This window comes from Cynocephalus volans, chromosome X (assembly GCF_027409185.1).
Source record: "Cynocephalus volans isolate mCynVol1 chromosome X, mCynVol1.pri, whole genome shotgun sequence".
NCBI classification, from domain to species: Eukaryota; Metazoa; Chordata; class Mammalia; order Dermoptera; family Cynocephalidae; genus Cynocephalus; species Cynocephalus volans.
Genome location: NC_084478.1, coordinates 1,148,394 through 1,163,541, shown reverse-complemented (window position 1 = coordinate 1,163,541; position 15,148 = coordinate 1,148,394). Strand labels below are relative to the sequence as shown.

At 45.0% G+C, this 15,148-nt stretch overlaps 2 protein-coding genes across 2 annotated transcripts in view; one reads left to right on the top strand and one right to left on the bottom strand.

The window, feature by feature from the left end:
• Positions 1 to 6,369, bottom strand: part of CSF2RA (colony stimulating factor 2 receptor subunit alpha) — a 52,093-nt gene extending 45,724 nt beyond the window's left edge. Inside the window, 1 exon segment of the mRNA XM_063083740.1 lies at positions 6,319 to 6,369. Coding sequence (XP_062939810.1) covers positions 6,319 to 6,369 — 51 coding nt within the window.
• Positions 6,370 to 15,031: 8,662 nt separating this feature from the next.
• The window catches only part of CRLF2 (cytokine receptor like factor 2), a 31,986-nt gene continuing 31,869 nt past the window's right edge, over positions 15,032 to 15,148 (top strand). The window contains exon 1 of the mRNA XM_063083739.1: positions 15,032 to 15,062. Coding sequence (XP_062939809.1) covers positions 15,032 to 15,062 — 31 coding nt within the window. The remainder of the gene's footprint in view (positions 15,063 to 15,148) is intronic.

Here is a 15,148-nt window from a genome sequence, read left to right as displayed (position 1 = left end):
GTGGCAGCCACACAACAATTACTTTGGGGTGAGAACATTTAACATTACTCTTTCACAGAATGATGGTTACCAAAGTTTCGGAGCAGGGGGTGGAAGTGGGGAGACGCTGGTCAAAGAGTACAAAATTTCATTCAGTTAGAGAGCAGAAATAAGTGTCGAGATCTATTGCATGCGGGGTGACTATAGCCAAAACCAAAATATTGTATATTTCAAAATAGCTAGGAGAATAAATTTCAAATGTATCACCCCCCAAATACAAAGTAAGTGAGGTGAGGTATACGTTCACTAGCTGGATTTAATCACTCCACATTGCATACACATATGGAACATCACATTGTACTGCATAAACGTAACGCAACCATGATTTGTCAATTAAGAATGTTAATTACAAAAATTTAAAAACCTACTCTCTCAGCAATTTTGAAATATGCAGTATATCATTGTTAACAGTGAACATGCTGTGCCTGTCCTAAATAAGTTCCTGGGCTGTAGATACGGTTGTTGAGATTTACTCTTGCGGTTCTTTTATGACCCCTGTTGAGGGATTATTAACACGGTGTTGTGTTCATACAGAGCTTCTCGGTGGGATTTTATGGTTCTCCCTGCTGCTGGGGCAATAAAATTCTACTGAGTTGCAAGACAAAGTATTGATGGACAATTGGTTTGTTGGCACGTAAAAAAAAAAAAAAAAAAAAAAACCACCAAGCAAAACCAGCAGGATCTGCATCTCGCCTTGACAGACGGGGGGATTCTTCTGATGGACATAGCTAAACAGCATTCCAAAACTGGGTCCTATTTTCGATTTTCCATCCTGAGTCTATCCCTCTATTTTTTAAAATTAATTAATTCATTATTATTATTTTTTTACACTCTAAGATGTTGCAGAGCAGTCGTGGGAGGGGGAGAGGGGAAGAGGAAGGGGGTGCTTGAGGCCTGTGGCGCCCCCCTCATCCCAGCAGGGGAGCCCAGGGGCTTCCAGAGGTGGCTCAGAACTTGGCTAGATGTGAATTTGGGGTGTGGGTGTGGCTGCAGACCTCAGCACCCGTCCCAGCCCAGGAGCCTGGGTCCTTCCTGCGATGGCCTGGTGGTCGTGGAGTCTTTCCCTTTAGATACGAGAGAGGAGTGATCCAAAGCCACATTGATACTGGTCTCCACGTCCCAGGAATTTTGAGTAGGTGGGGTAGGAAAAAAAAACCCAGCAAAACACACCCTCAGGAGTGATTTAAACTGATTGCCTCTATTTTCCACTGTCTGTTCTATCTACAGGAACAGTCTTGAAATGCACACGTCCCGTGTCCTCTGATCAATTAAGCTGCCAGAGTCAGGGCAGAATGTCACAGCCGCTGAGGTTACAGAAGTCCCCACGTCCACGGCAGGCCGGCTGGTCCCTGATCCCAATAGTTCCTCCAGCTCTCAAAAGGAGAGAATGGAACTTAGGACACCAGAGGTGGGAGGGGGCTAGGGAGAAATTGGTAAAGGGCCATGAAAAATGTATACATCGGGCAATGATAAGATAAAATAGAAATAAATATCTTTAAAAAAAATGTTATTAGGACCCCAAAAGTCCTCACGCATTCTCACAGACATTTCTGACCATTTTTTCTTTCCTTTCTTTATATTTCTCCATTCATGCAAGAATTCCTAAGTGCAGCGGATTAGGCAGTTTTGGAAATTTTTGTAATTGGGTTCATCTAGTATGTTCTCTTTTGGTTTTAGTTTCTTTTGTTCAAGAATACGCGAGCTCCATTAACTGTAGCAAGATTTTTTTCATTGATGTCTACGCTAGCACTTATGAATATATCATCATTTATTTTTTATTATAATATTAACAGACATTTGAATATTTTCTAGTTAGAAACTCCTATAAATAATGCTGAAATAAATATGTTTGGATAGGAAAAAAAAAAAAAGGAATCAAGGAATAACTCTATCCTAAGGTAAGTTTTGTGACATTCCTGGGTGCTGAACTCTGGTTCATTATTAACTATTATTAATATTATTATAATAATTATTAGTTATATGTAATAATATTTAAATTACTTAAGATTATTAATTGTTAATATAATTATTAATAATTATTATGCTTATTAAGCAGGATGTTTACTGTCCCCTTGCTGGGCTTGTAAGCATTTGAGTGACTTGCAGGAACCCCTTATTCCTGCAAACAGGTGGCGGTCCCAGTTGGGGAGGGCTGAGTGTGTGGGGATAAAATTCCCTCCCAGGGTCTCCAAACGAGGACTGCAGTAGCGGTCCAGGCTGTGCTGAGATTTCTGAACACCTGCTTTGATCAAGTATGTGGTTGCAAAGGTGAGACAGCCGGTCTCCACGTCCCAGCCTTGGGGTAACTCCACAGAGGGAAATTTCATTGGGTTTAACATCTATTTTCAAGGCGAAGAATTTCAACTTCAGCAGACTGGTGCATAATGATGGCTTGTTTTACAGTTCTTGGATCTTGGGCTGTAATTTCAATTGCTAATATGCATTCAAATTAAAATGCATCCCGAAACGTGCCCTGTGATCTTTCAGAAGCAGGACTTATATAGCCTTACTTTCCTGCCCCCTACTTACAACACTAATAAAGTGGGCATGAAGGTAAAGTCTCAAAGGTCTCCATGGCTGCTACGAGTGTGCTAAATGCTTAGATGAGAATATTGGTTATAGTTTTCTGGGAAACAGAACCTAAACCTTCATCCATTTGAGAGCATGAAATAGTCACTTGCAGAGGCAGATCTGAGTTCCATGGTGCCTGACATTTCTGCATTTAGGGGAAGGGGCATCTGTATAGAAAGTATTTAAAATTAAGCATGAAAGTTTGTCTCCTTTGATCATCTCCGCATCCCCTCTCCCCCAGCCCCTGATAACCACCGTTCTGCTCAGTGCTTCTATGACTTCTATTTAAATGAGTGAGATCGTGTGGTGTTTGCTTTCTCTGGGCCTGGCTAATTTCACTTAGAATAATACCCTCCTGGTTCATCCATGTTGTTAAAAATAACAGGATTTCCTTCTTTTTGAGGCTAACTAGTATTTCATTGTGCATATATACCACATTTTCTTTATGCTTCCCTCTGTTGATAGACCCTTGGGTTGGTTCCACCTCTTGGCTATGGTGAATAGTCCTGCCACGAACGTGGGAGTGCAGATGTCTCTCTGATACATTGATTTTGTTTCCTTTGGAAACATGCCCTGAGGTGGATTCCTCAATGCACGAATATACACGTATCAACCATCATATTGCACCCCACAGATAGGAGGGATCTTCAGAAAGGCCGTAGAAGGATTTATGTCATCTTTTAGTTCCCTTTTTCCATGAAATTAGCAAGGTACCCTCGTCTATACAATGACTATTTGTCACTTAAAAATACGATTTAAAAAGTGTCTCTTTATTGGAATGGGAAAAGAAAGTACAAAAAGTTAAAATATTTAAAAAGCAGACGGACACCCCAGATGTCACAGAATCTTGGAAGTGGCCTGGAATGTGGCTTCCATCCCTTCTTGTCCTGGTTCTGTCACGCCTTCCTGTAGACCAGCTCTGGCCCTGTCATCGTCTTCACAAGGATGGAATCACGGCTCCTTTCTGCCACCAAGCCCAAGAGTCTGCACCACGGGTGCTGTGAATATTCCTGGAAGAATCTCACTCCACAACATGGCCAATGACAGCAGAGCTGGATATGGCCGTGACGGTAGATCATGTGAACACATACCATGATGACCACACACTGAGGCACCCCCTGCTCAATGTCCCTGTGGCTGGATCCCAAAACGTTCGGGATGTTTTACTGAGCATAATGTCCTCAAGGCTCATCTGGGTCATAGCATGTGCCAGAATTTCCTTCCTTTTTGAGGCTGAATGATATTCCGTCATATGTATGGACTACGTTCTGTTTTATCCACCCATCCATTGATGGACACTTGGGTTTCTTCCACCTTTACGCTATTGTGAATAATTCTGCTATAAACCTGGGTGTACAAATATCGTTTCAAGTCTATAATTTCAGTTCTTTTGGGTATATAGCCAGAAGTGAAATTGTTGAGTCATATGGCAAAAGAAAATACACCTTCAAGGCAATGGGATATTTCAATTTCAACAGAGGTCAGTTGTCTCCACGCGCTGCGAGATACAGGAGTCATGAGCCCGTCTGGCTTTCTGTGTTCAGTACAACCCAGGGAATCCAAGAGTCTTCTGAACGAGCAGACTTTGTTGGCTAATTCCTTCAATTTGCTAATTCCAGGGGCCCATCCGTCCACAAGACGAAGTTTTCCCACCCAGGTGTGTGTGAGCATCATTTGGTTTTGCACAGTTGTTGGATGAACTGAGCCAATCCCTCCTGATTATTGGATCCTGTATGTTCCCAAATGAGTGCAGATGAAACTCCCAAGCTCTCCCCAGCAAACAAGCTCCTGACTCCTCCTGTTTTTCCCCTGAACGTTTCACTGGAATACTTTGGCTGAATGGTCCTTCACGACTGAGTATCTTCTGTAACAGAATAGATGAAGCTGTTTAGCTGTCTGCACAGAGAAAGCCTAGATTCAGCAGGCTTGAGAGAGGTGGCAGGTGACCCACCCCCACCTTGTCTCATGGTGTGAAATCAGCGGATTGCACTGGAGAGAGATTCAAGAAGGGGTGTTTTTCTTGATTGTCTGAAACCTCTGCCAAAGAAGACTTGACCCCTTTTAGTTCTACAACTCTCCAGAAGGAGGAGACAGCAAAATGACAACAGTTATGGAGTCATCTCCGTGAGCCCGAAGCTGTCACCTGCTACCGTCTTCAGGACATTGGTGCCACTGTTATACCCCTCTATACAGGAGGGGAAACTGAGGCTGAGAGAGGCAAAGAAATTTGATCACTGTGACCCAAAAAAGGCACCAAGACTGGATCAGAACCTGGGCAGGGAACTGTCACAGAAGCTGGTACTCTAAGGAGATGTCCCTACTGAGGCTGAGAAAAGCTGATTCTGATTCAGCCAAGTACAAGGTGGGTCTTCAGGGGGCTCTTTGGAGACTGGTTGGATCCACTTGTTCTGAGTTAAATAATGTTCCCAAAATGTATGTGTACCTGAGACCTGTGAATGTCATTTTATTTGGAAATAGGGTCTTTGCAGATGTGATTAATTAGGATGAGTTCATCCTGGATTAGGGTGGCCCTAAATCCAACAACAAGGGTCCTCATAAGAGACAGAAGAGGAGACTCAGAGGAGAAGCCACGTGAAGACGGAGGCAGAGACTGGAGTGATGTGGCCACAAGCCCAGGGACTCCTGGAGCCACCAGGAGCTGGAAGAGGCAGGAAGGATCCTCCCTGGAGCCTCTGGAGGCAGCACAGCCCTGCCACACCTGGACCTCAGACTTCTGCCTCCAGAGCTGGCAGAGGATACATTCCTGTTGATTTGGGCCACTTGGTTTGTGGAACTTTCTTACAGCTCCACAGGAAGATGCTACCTGGGGACCCACCCCACCCCCTTGACTCCTCAGGGGACCCATTCTCATGGGTGTTTGGGGGCACAGATCCTGTGCAGATAAGGAGATTCATAGGGAGCAGTGAGCATCTTTCCACTGGAGGTCTGGGTCTGTGCCCTCTTATCAATCCCATAACTATCCTGGGAGTTATATGCACCTGTCAGTCGGGGAGACCCCATCCTTGTGCTAGCAGTGGCTGCTGAGAGGTGGAGATGAAGGGGGCACATGACAGAGTCACCCCACCATAGCAGCAGCTCCACAGTGTCCCCAGACACCCAGATAACGGGGGTGAGGAAGGCATTCTGCATTGTCCCATGAGCATGGTCTGTTTTGCAATCTGAATCTTTTGGCTCAAGCAAGAGCCCCAGTGAGCTTTTTCAGTGCAGGATGACGTGTGGCAATGTGGGGGCCTGAGTGCATTCGTGGGAAGAGGAACCCGAGGCTCGGGGAAGGTGATCTTTCAAAAGGAGAACCTAGGAATCCCCGTGAGTCCCACGGCCTTCTCCCCATGTGTTCCTGTGTCCGAACTTTTCTCTTCTTAAAAAGAAACCAGTCATTGCATTGGGGGCCCATCTTGATCCAGGATCTTAACTAATCACATCTGCAAAGACCCTATTTCCAGATAAGATCACGTTTGCAGGTTCCAGGTGAAGATGAATTTGGGGACGGGACACTATGCACTATTGAACAGACACTGAACAAGTATCCGATTTCATAAATGCATGCTGTGTCCGCAAAGGAAGATTCTTTCCAGTGACTCCTAATCAGTCACCGCCCCCTCCTTGGAGAATCAAATTACCTTTTTAGTTGGGAACTTGGGATTCACCAGCCTGAAGTCTGCCTGAAACAGCTTTTGGGAGACTCACTGGAACTTCTGTGACCACCCCGCCTTCGATGGGCTGCTCCCCGGCTTGCATGGCGCTTCTTGACGAAGTTAAAGTAAACTAAGTTAGAGAAGCATTCAAACAAAAGTCCATGAGGGATGCCAAGTCCCAGAGGAACTCGGGGAGATGCCTTGCAGGGATGTGAAATGGGAGCCTTGGTGTTGAGGCTGGATGGAGTTTGGCTGATGCCTGGTGTTTGCATTTCCCTGGGTGTTTGCTCTCCCAGACGCATAGTCCACGCATTTGTAAAACAGGGACAGCATCAGGTTCTCGTCACACGGCTGCGAATGAGGATTAAATACAGCCGCGCCTCCCACAGAGGCTGCAAAGTGGTCCGTCAGACTGAACACGACTTGTCCTGAGCCTGTGGTCTCTGAAACCCATGATTTGCATCACAAAAGCAGCAGCACCTGCAAGGAGCTGTTTGCAATTCAGATCAGACCTGCCACATGGGGAAGTCTTCTTTTTATTTTATTAAATTTCTATCTTAGCTGACAAATAAAAATCGTGTATGTTTAGTGGGTACAAAACACTGTTCCGAAATATGTACATGTGGTGGAGTGGCTGCATTGAGCTAATAAACATATGCATCACCACATAGGAGGATGCTTCAAAAAGTTCATGGAAAAATAGAATCGAAAGGTAATGCAAATCATTCCATGAGCTTTTTGAAGTCCCCTCCTACTTAAGTTTTTGTGGTGCGAAAGCCACTGAACATCTCTCCACACTCCTTCCCCAGCCCCTGGTAACCACCAGTCTACTCTCTGCTTCTGCAAGTTCACCTTTTCTTGGATTCCACATAGGAGCAAGATCATGCTGTGTTTGTCTTTCTGAACCTGGCTTTTTTGTTTGTTTGTTTGTTTGTTTGTTTGTTTTTTAGCATAATGTACTCCAGGTTCATCCCTGTTGTTGCAAATGACAGGATTTCCTTCCTTTTTAAGGCTGAGCAGTATTCCGTTGTGTGTATATGCCCCATTTTCTTTATCCCGTTGGGACACTCTGTGGATGGACACTCCAGTTGATTCCACATCTTGGCTACTGTGGACAGTGCTGAAATGAACATGGGGGTGCAGATATGTCCTTGACATACTGATTTCTTTTCCTTTGGGTACAGACACAGTAGTAGGGTTACTGGATCGGAAATCTTCCTGCGGGAACTTGTGTGGGCAAAGTGTTCTGCAAAGGACAGTAAGACCAGCAGACAGATGCCGGAATGGCAAGGGGCTGGGAGCATTTTCCTCATCTGCAGGAGCTCTGATGGCACCGTCCTGTCCACATTCTTTTAAGACACATTCCCAAAGAAAGCTGGGCTGTGAATGGCCCTTGGAGAGGTATGAGGGATTTGTGAGCATATTAACTTCCAGAGGTAATTTTCTTTGGATGACATTACATGCACTCATGTTTTGATTGACAAATCATAATTGTGCCTAGTTATAGGATGCAATGTAATATTTTGAGCTAAATATGTTGTAAAAAAGATTAAATCAAGCTAATTAACATACACATCATTTCTTAGCGTGTTCATTTAAAAAATTTTTTTTTATTGAGTTGAAATTCACATAACATAAAATTCATTATTTTAAAGTGAACAATTCAAGGGCATTTATGACATTCAAAATGTTATGTATTCCCACCTCTATCTAGTTCCAGAACATTCTTTTTTTTTTTTAAAGCTGACTGGTAAGGGGATCTGAACCCTTGACTTGGTGTTGTCAGCACCATGGTCTCCCAAGTGAGCTAACCGGCCATCCCTATATAGAATCTGCACCCGTGGCCTTGGTGTTATCAACACCACACTCTCCCAAGTGAGCCAGGGGCCGGCCCAAGTTCCAGAACATTCTTATTACCCAAAAAGGAGACCCCATACCCATTAGGAATCCCTTCCCGTTTCTCTTCCCCAGCGCCTGGTAACCACTAACCTATTTTCTGTCTCTGTGGATTTGCCTGTTCTGGATGTGTCATATGAACGGAGTCACACACTATGTGGTCTTTGGCATCCGGTGTCTTTCACTGAGCATGATGTGTTCAAGGTTCATCCACGTTGCAGCAGCTGTCAGAGCCTCATTCCTTTTCATGGCTGCATAATATTCCACTGTATGAATGGATCACATTGTGTTTATCAAACACATCCATTTAGAAGCAAAACTGCCCACACTTCTCTTGCAGAAGGAAAAATAAATGTGTTGCTACCCTCCTTTCTTCTAGTCTCCAGCATCCCCCAGAGTGGCAATGGCTCATTTCTCAATTCCAGCCCCAAGTGACACCACGTAGAAAAAAGGACACCTGAACTGACGTGTAGTCATGTGAACCATTTGCTTCTGTAATGACTTAGAAGAGATGGGGCCCACTCAGTGTTGCCAAGTGTCTGGTTTCAGTACTTCTTGGCACCTTTTGACGAAATGCCATCTGCCTGACTTGGGGTGCCTGAAAACCAGTATTTGCACTAAAGCTGGAGTGTTTCCGTGACATGTGGCACGTGAGAGAGGTATATTAAGGTGACTTCAGGGTTACATAATAGCGGCCACAGATGTGGCGCTTTCCTTGGAGCTGAGGAATTCCGTGAAAAAGATGGAGCCATGACCAGTCCCTGAAGAGGTCCTGGGAGTGACCAGGAGATGGGGGTGTTGGGGACGGTGTTGGCGAGAGCGAGAACGTGCTGGGTCGTGGGTGTCCCATGCCGATGTACGGGGACAAAGAGAACTGTGGTGTGTTCCAGGCAGCAACGTTCTGGGTGTGAGCTCCCATGACGCAGGGCCTGGAGGACCCGTGAAGGAGTTTGGACTTTATTTTGTGGCCACATAATGTGGCATCACCACCAGCTTTTAACAGAATAGCAACATGACCCCGTCACAGAATCCCCTCAAATCTGAGAAACTGAGAGCCTGCAAAACTGAGACCCCTCCAGCTATTTCTTTCTCAGAATATCAAATAACCCCCAAAGGATGCTCTTTAAAATTTTATTTTTATAAAAGGCCAGACAGCCTTTGGGGGCATTTTAATATTCTCCCATAGGTATGGTTTCAAAAATCAGTTTTCTCTATGTGTGGCTGAATTTGATTTCTTTATTACAACATAAGTGTTATGGGTAGAATTGTGTCCTCCCACAAAATAAGACAAGTTGGAATCCTAGCCCTCAGGACCTCAGAATATGACCTTATTTGGAGATAAGGACTACACATAAGTGATTCAGTTAAAGTGAGGTCTTGAGGGTATGTTGTAATCCAACATGACTGGCGTCCTTATAGAAAAGGGAGATTTGGATACAGACACACAGGCACAGAGGAGAAGCCATGTGAAACAAGACAAACTTAGTTGCAGAAATCTCACCCATTTATGGGCACCTCTCAGAAATAAACAAGGCAGATAGACTCACATGACATTAAGCAAGGAATAAAAAGGGTATTTTGGTTGTTGCTTTGTTTTGTTGTGAGCACGAGCAACAGTACATCAAAACTCAAAGGAGGATTAATTCTGTGTGTGTTTGCACGTGCATGTGCATGCATATTAAGAGGTTTAGTGCAAAGAATGGGCTCATGATATCATAGGGACTGGCAAGTCTAGAATCTGTAGGTCAGGACAGCAGGCTGGCAACTCAATGCTGGTATCCACATGTGGAATTTCTTCTTTTCTTGGAAAATTTTTTGTTTGGTTTTACTCTCAAGGCCTTCTACTGATCAGATGAGGCCCATCCAATTATGGAGAGTGATGTGCTCTACTCAAATTCCTCTGATTGTAGAATTTAATTGCACTTCACGCTGGGGCACCTAGAGGCTCAAGCAGGCAGAGAAAGAACCGTCTAGATTGGAGGCTGGTGCTGTCCTTGCTGATGCCTATGAGCTCAGTTCACCACAGATCCAGGCTGCGTGGCTGGGGCAGAGTCTAACATCACTCCCCTTGGCTGAGCATCTTTCTGCTCAGGACCTGGATGGTTCCACTAAATGCAGACATCACAGCCACTCAGAGATGTCCCAGGGACCTCCCAGACCCTGAGGATGAGTTCATGAGAGCTGCCTTTTAAAGGACAGGCATTTCTGTATATGCAAACAATGGGATATTACTTAGCAGTGAAGGGAAATGAGGTAAGGAGCTCTGAAAAGACATGGAAGGAATGGAAATGCTGTGGCTAGTAACAGAAGTCAATCTGAAACGGCTACATCCTGCATGGTTCCAAGTCCAGGATATTCTGGAAAAGGTGAAACTATGGAAATGGTACAAAGGTCAGTGGTTGCCAGGGGTTGGTGGGAAGGGATGAAATGTGCAACACAGGGGATTTTTAGGGCAGTGAAACTACTGTGTGTGATACTGTAATGGTGGATGCGTGGTGTTGTACGTTTATCCAAACCCATGGAGTATAAAACACAGGGAGAGCTCTACTGCGGACTATTGTCAACAACTTAGCTAATATCAGTTCACCAGTTGTAACAAATGTGTCACACCAAAGCAATATGTTAAGAGCAAAGGAAACTGTGTGAAAGGTGAGGATATATGGGACTCCAAGTACTTCCTGCTCAATTTTGCTGTAAACCTAAACTACTCTAAAAATAAAGTCTATATTAGAAAACAACAGAAAAAAGCTACTACTGCAGTTTCTCTCCACATCCCTTCCCCTTTTCTGTATAAATCTCGTGGGGCTGTGGCCACAACATCTGCACAGGACCCCAAGGAGTTCTCTTGAATAACTGTCCACCCATTTCCAAAATACAGCAGCTGGTGGTAATTTGACAGAATGAGAGTTTGTGGACACAGAGGAGAAGGAACAAGGTTTACCTGAGTTTTACTTTATTTTTTTCATGATGTTGGTTGAGAGTTTTATGATTCTGTCTGGCACCGAGTCTGAGCTTGTGTAAAAAAAATCAGTGTGTTAAGCATTGTCTATGGACCAAATAATGTCTACAAGTCTTGTAGACATTACAACCTGAAAGGGTCTCCATGCACAGGATCCAGGAAGATAAACTATAGTTGCGTGGGCTGGTCCAGGAAGGATGAAACTCGCAGCATTCTGCTGAGTGGGGGAAGCCGGCTAAGAGGGCAGCTATGGGGTCAGTCCATTACTATGAGGTCCTAGATCCACAAAAGTCATCTCCGCAGTTGGACGTCAAACAGTAATACCTGTACCACCTAGGGCAGGGGCAGTGCGTGGATAGGGGTGCTGGGGGTTTCTGGGAAGCTAGCAATACTGTGGCTCTTGACCTGGGTTCTGTGTCCATCTGTGAAACTTCATCCCACTGTCCCTGGGTATACGCACGTTTCTGCAGGCATGTCACAGCAGAGTACAAAGGTATCACTTTGAAATGATTGAGGTGACATTCACACAAGAAATTCACCACTTAAAAGTGTACAATTTTTTAATCTACGTTATATTTTAGAGCAGTTTTAGGTTACAGCAAAATCGAGTGGAAAGTTCAGAGATTTCCTGTATACTCTTTGCCCCAATCCCAACATAGACTCACTCACTCACCTATCCACCCATTCATCCACCATCAACCCATTCATCCACCCATCCACCCATCCATCACCCATCCATCACTCATCCACCCATCCATAACCCATCCATCCATCCATCCATCCACCCATCCATCCATCCACTCATCAATCCACCCATTCATCACCCATCCATCATCCATCTATCCACACATCCACCCATCCATCACCCATCCATCACCCATCCATCCATCCATCACCCATCCATTACCCATCCATCCATCCATCCATCCACTCATCAATCAAACCATTCATCACCCATCCATTATCCATCTATCCACACATCCACCCATCCATCACCCATCCATCACCCATCCATCCATCCATCCATCCATCCATCACCCATCCATTGCCCATCCATCCATCCATCCATCCATCCATCCATCACCCATCTATCCATCCATCCATCACCCATCCATCCAACCATCCATCCATCCATCCACCTATCCATCATCCATCCATCCATCCATCCATCACCCATCCATCCAACCATCCATCCATCCATCCATCCATCACCCATCCATCACCCATCCACCCACCCATCCATCCATCCATTTACCCACCTATCCATCTACCCATTCATCCAGCCAACTATTCATCTATCCATCCATCCATCAATTTATTTATTCTGTTAACTTTTAGGCTCAATATGTGTCTGACACAAGATAGACACCGTGCTCCTCCTGGGAGGTATGGACCCGGACTGAGTGAGCACAAATGTGTCAGCCATCATGACCGTGTTATTTACTTATGTTTGGTCTCCAGTCAGCTGGTGTTTTAGTTGTAGTTAAATGTATGACACTTTCACACATCACAAATTAAAACTTTTTCTTTATCAAACTATTTTGTTAGGCCCAGTTCCCACACTTATGCCCAGGACATTGGTCTCCAGCTATATTCCCTCTTGGTACTTGTGTGAGAAGCAAGGCTGGGTGAGGTGGGGCAGGACACAATGTGGAGAAGAGGGGAGGTGGAGATGATGGTGGCTGCTCTTCAACTCCAGTTTTTAAGACTTGGTTATTTATTTAGGGAACGTTACTCAGCAGAGACAATTCCTCATGATCAGTGTTGTAATTATTCCGCCAAGAAAACAAATCATGTACTTAAGGAAAAGTTGTGTTTTCTTTTGCTTGTGATGTCAGCACTGGGCACAGGTCCACACCCCAAGCCAATGGTCTGTGCTCGCCAGTCCTCAAGAGAAGGGCAGAGACGCATGGCTGTGACATAACCACACGGGGACAAGGCGCCCTCCTTCCCAGTCACATACAGCCCCAGAGTCCACTCGTGCAGTCTCAGAAGGCAACTCTCCCTGCACCCTGGAAGGTTCTGGATTATGACAAATCTCTACCAAAATGAAATGAAATAATAAAGGACTCTCCACATTATCTGTGCCATAAAAATGTTGCTGTACACGGGTACACGTCCCCTCTGCTGGGGTGGGGAAATCCATCTGTTATGTAATGCTTCTAACGGTAAGAGTGAACTCCGGCAGGCTTTCACGCAGAGGCGAATCTGATAGCAAACCACATCTCTCACAGCGCTCAGCTGCACCTCCTCCTTTTCAAGATTACATCCAGCTTGTTGGGCAGATTTTGAAGCAGACTGGCCAGAGTAAAGATAACAGATCACCTCACAAGGTACATTTTGACATGACTCAATACGGAAGTAGTTTGACATTTAAGGCTGGGGGACCCTTCACAATTCCTAGAGGCTTTTTTTGCTGTACAGAACCTACCTTATCTTGAGTTAATGTTAGAATTGAGTATTTCCCTGGGGAAAAAACCCTAAAGTTTATGAAAAGGAGACACCTGTTGTGGAGAAGTCAAGATGGGCACAAAGTCTTTACAGCTCTTCCCGAGGACAGGTGGAGTCTTGTTTGTCTTCCATTGAGTCTAGGCTGACCCTGTGAATTGCTTTGGCCTATAGAATGTGGTAGAAATGACAGTCATGTGAGTGGGCCACCTAGAAAGTTCTGGCTCTATTAACCTTCCAGATTGCTGCAGTACCAATGGAGCTTTTGACAGACATTCATCCCAGCTGCCAGGTACATGAATGAGCTATCTAGAATATTCCCACCCATCAGCCCTTCAGTTGCCTGCCGCTCCAGCTGACTCCCCATAGAGCACAAGAACCACCTGGCTGAGTCCTTCCACCCTCAGAATCATGCAAGATTAACAACAGGCTGCTGTTTGTTTATGCCACTACATTTCTGGGTGATTTGTCACATATCAATCATTAACCAAAATAATATCCACATCCAGGCTGAGATAAAAAGGGATATATGGAAAAAATGAGAAACATATTCTTTGAGAGGCAGTGACACTGTTACCTACATCCAGGTTGATGGTTCCCAAGCTCCATCGCCCTTTTTCTCATTTGCTGACTCATTGCATGTGTCTGGCATTGGGAAACATGGGCAACACAACTTTGGCTTGTGGTTTTGGATGGCAGGGAAGGAGGTAGACCAGATGTTTATGCATCATCTCCGTGACAGACAAGAATGACCTTCAGAAATCATGTAGAATTAGTTTCCATTCTGGAGTCCAGAAGGGAGGAAGTTCGTGGATCTGCCTACGCTGTTCTCAGTCCCCCCAATTTTATTCCCTTGCAAAGGGAAGGGTCAGAGAATCTAAGTAGTTGAAGAGTTCAGTGATAGTTCACCTAGCTTGTCCAGCCACCTAGCATGTTCTGTCCACTATTATGTTTCTCGGAGACATTATGTTCATTCTGCATTTCCATGTAAGGAGCAACTAGATGTGGGAGAAACTTCCAACAGTTTACGAGGAAACGTGGGAGAACGTGGTGTATTCCAAATTTCTCACTGCACGTCCTTGGTCCTTCCCAAGAGCAAATGTACTCTTTTATGTTTAATTGGACCCACGTAGCTGTAATCATCCATTTTCAGGAAACACATATTTCTGTTTCCATAAAACAATCATGTCACCAGATTACAATTCCTGAGTCTCAAAAGAGCCCAAGTGAGGCTTGGCTGTCCACGCTGACCTCAAATGGGGCGTTCTGGTCATTTCTCCCTGTGTAATTGGTCTGCATTTCTATCTGGTACATGTAAAATTCCTGAAATAGCTCCAGGAAGGCAAGGACCCCTCTGAAAAAGAGGTAGACGTTTCGCTAGGGCAGTGGGCAGGAGGGAGGGGTGACTCTTCCCTGACTACCAGGGGATATTTCAAAGAGCCTGGAGACAGTTTTGGTCGTCATGACGTGGTGGGAGATGCTTCTGGCATCTGGTGGGTGGATCCCAGGGACACTGCTCGACACCCTACAGTACACAGGATGGCCCAAGCACAGAGAGTCATCCGTCCCTGAATGTGAG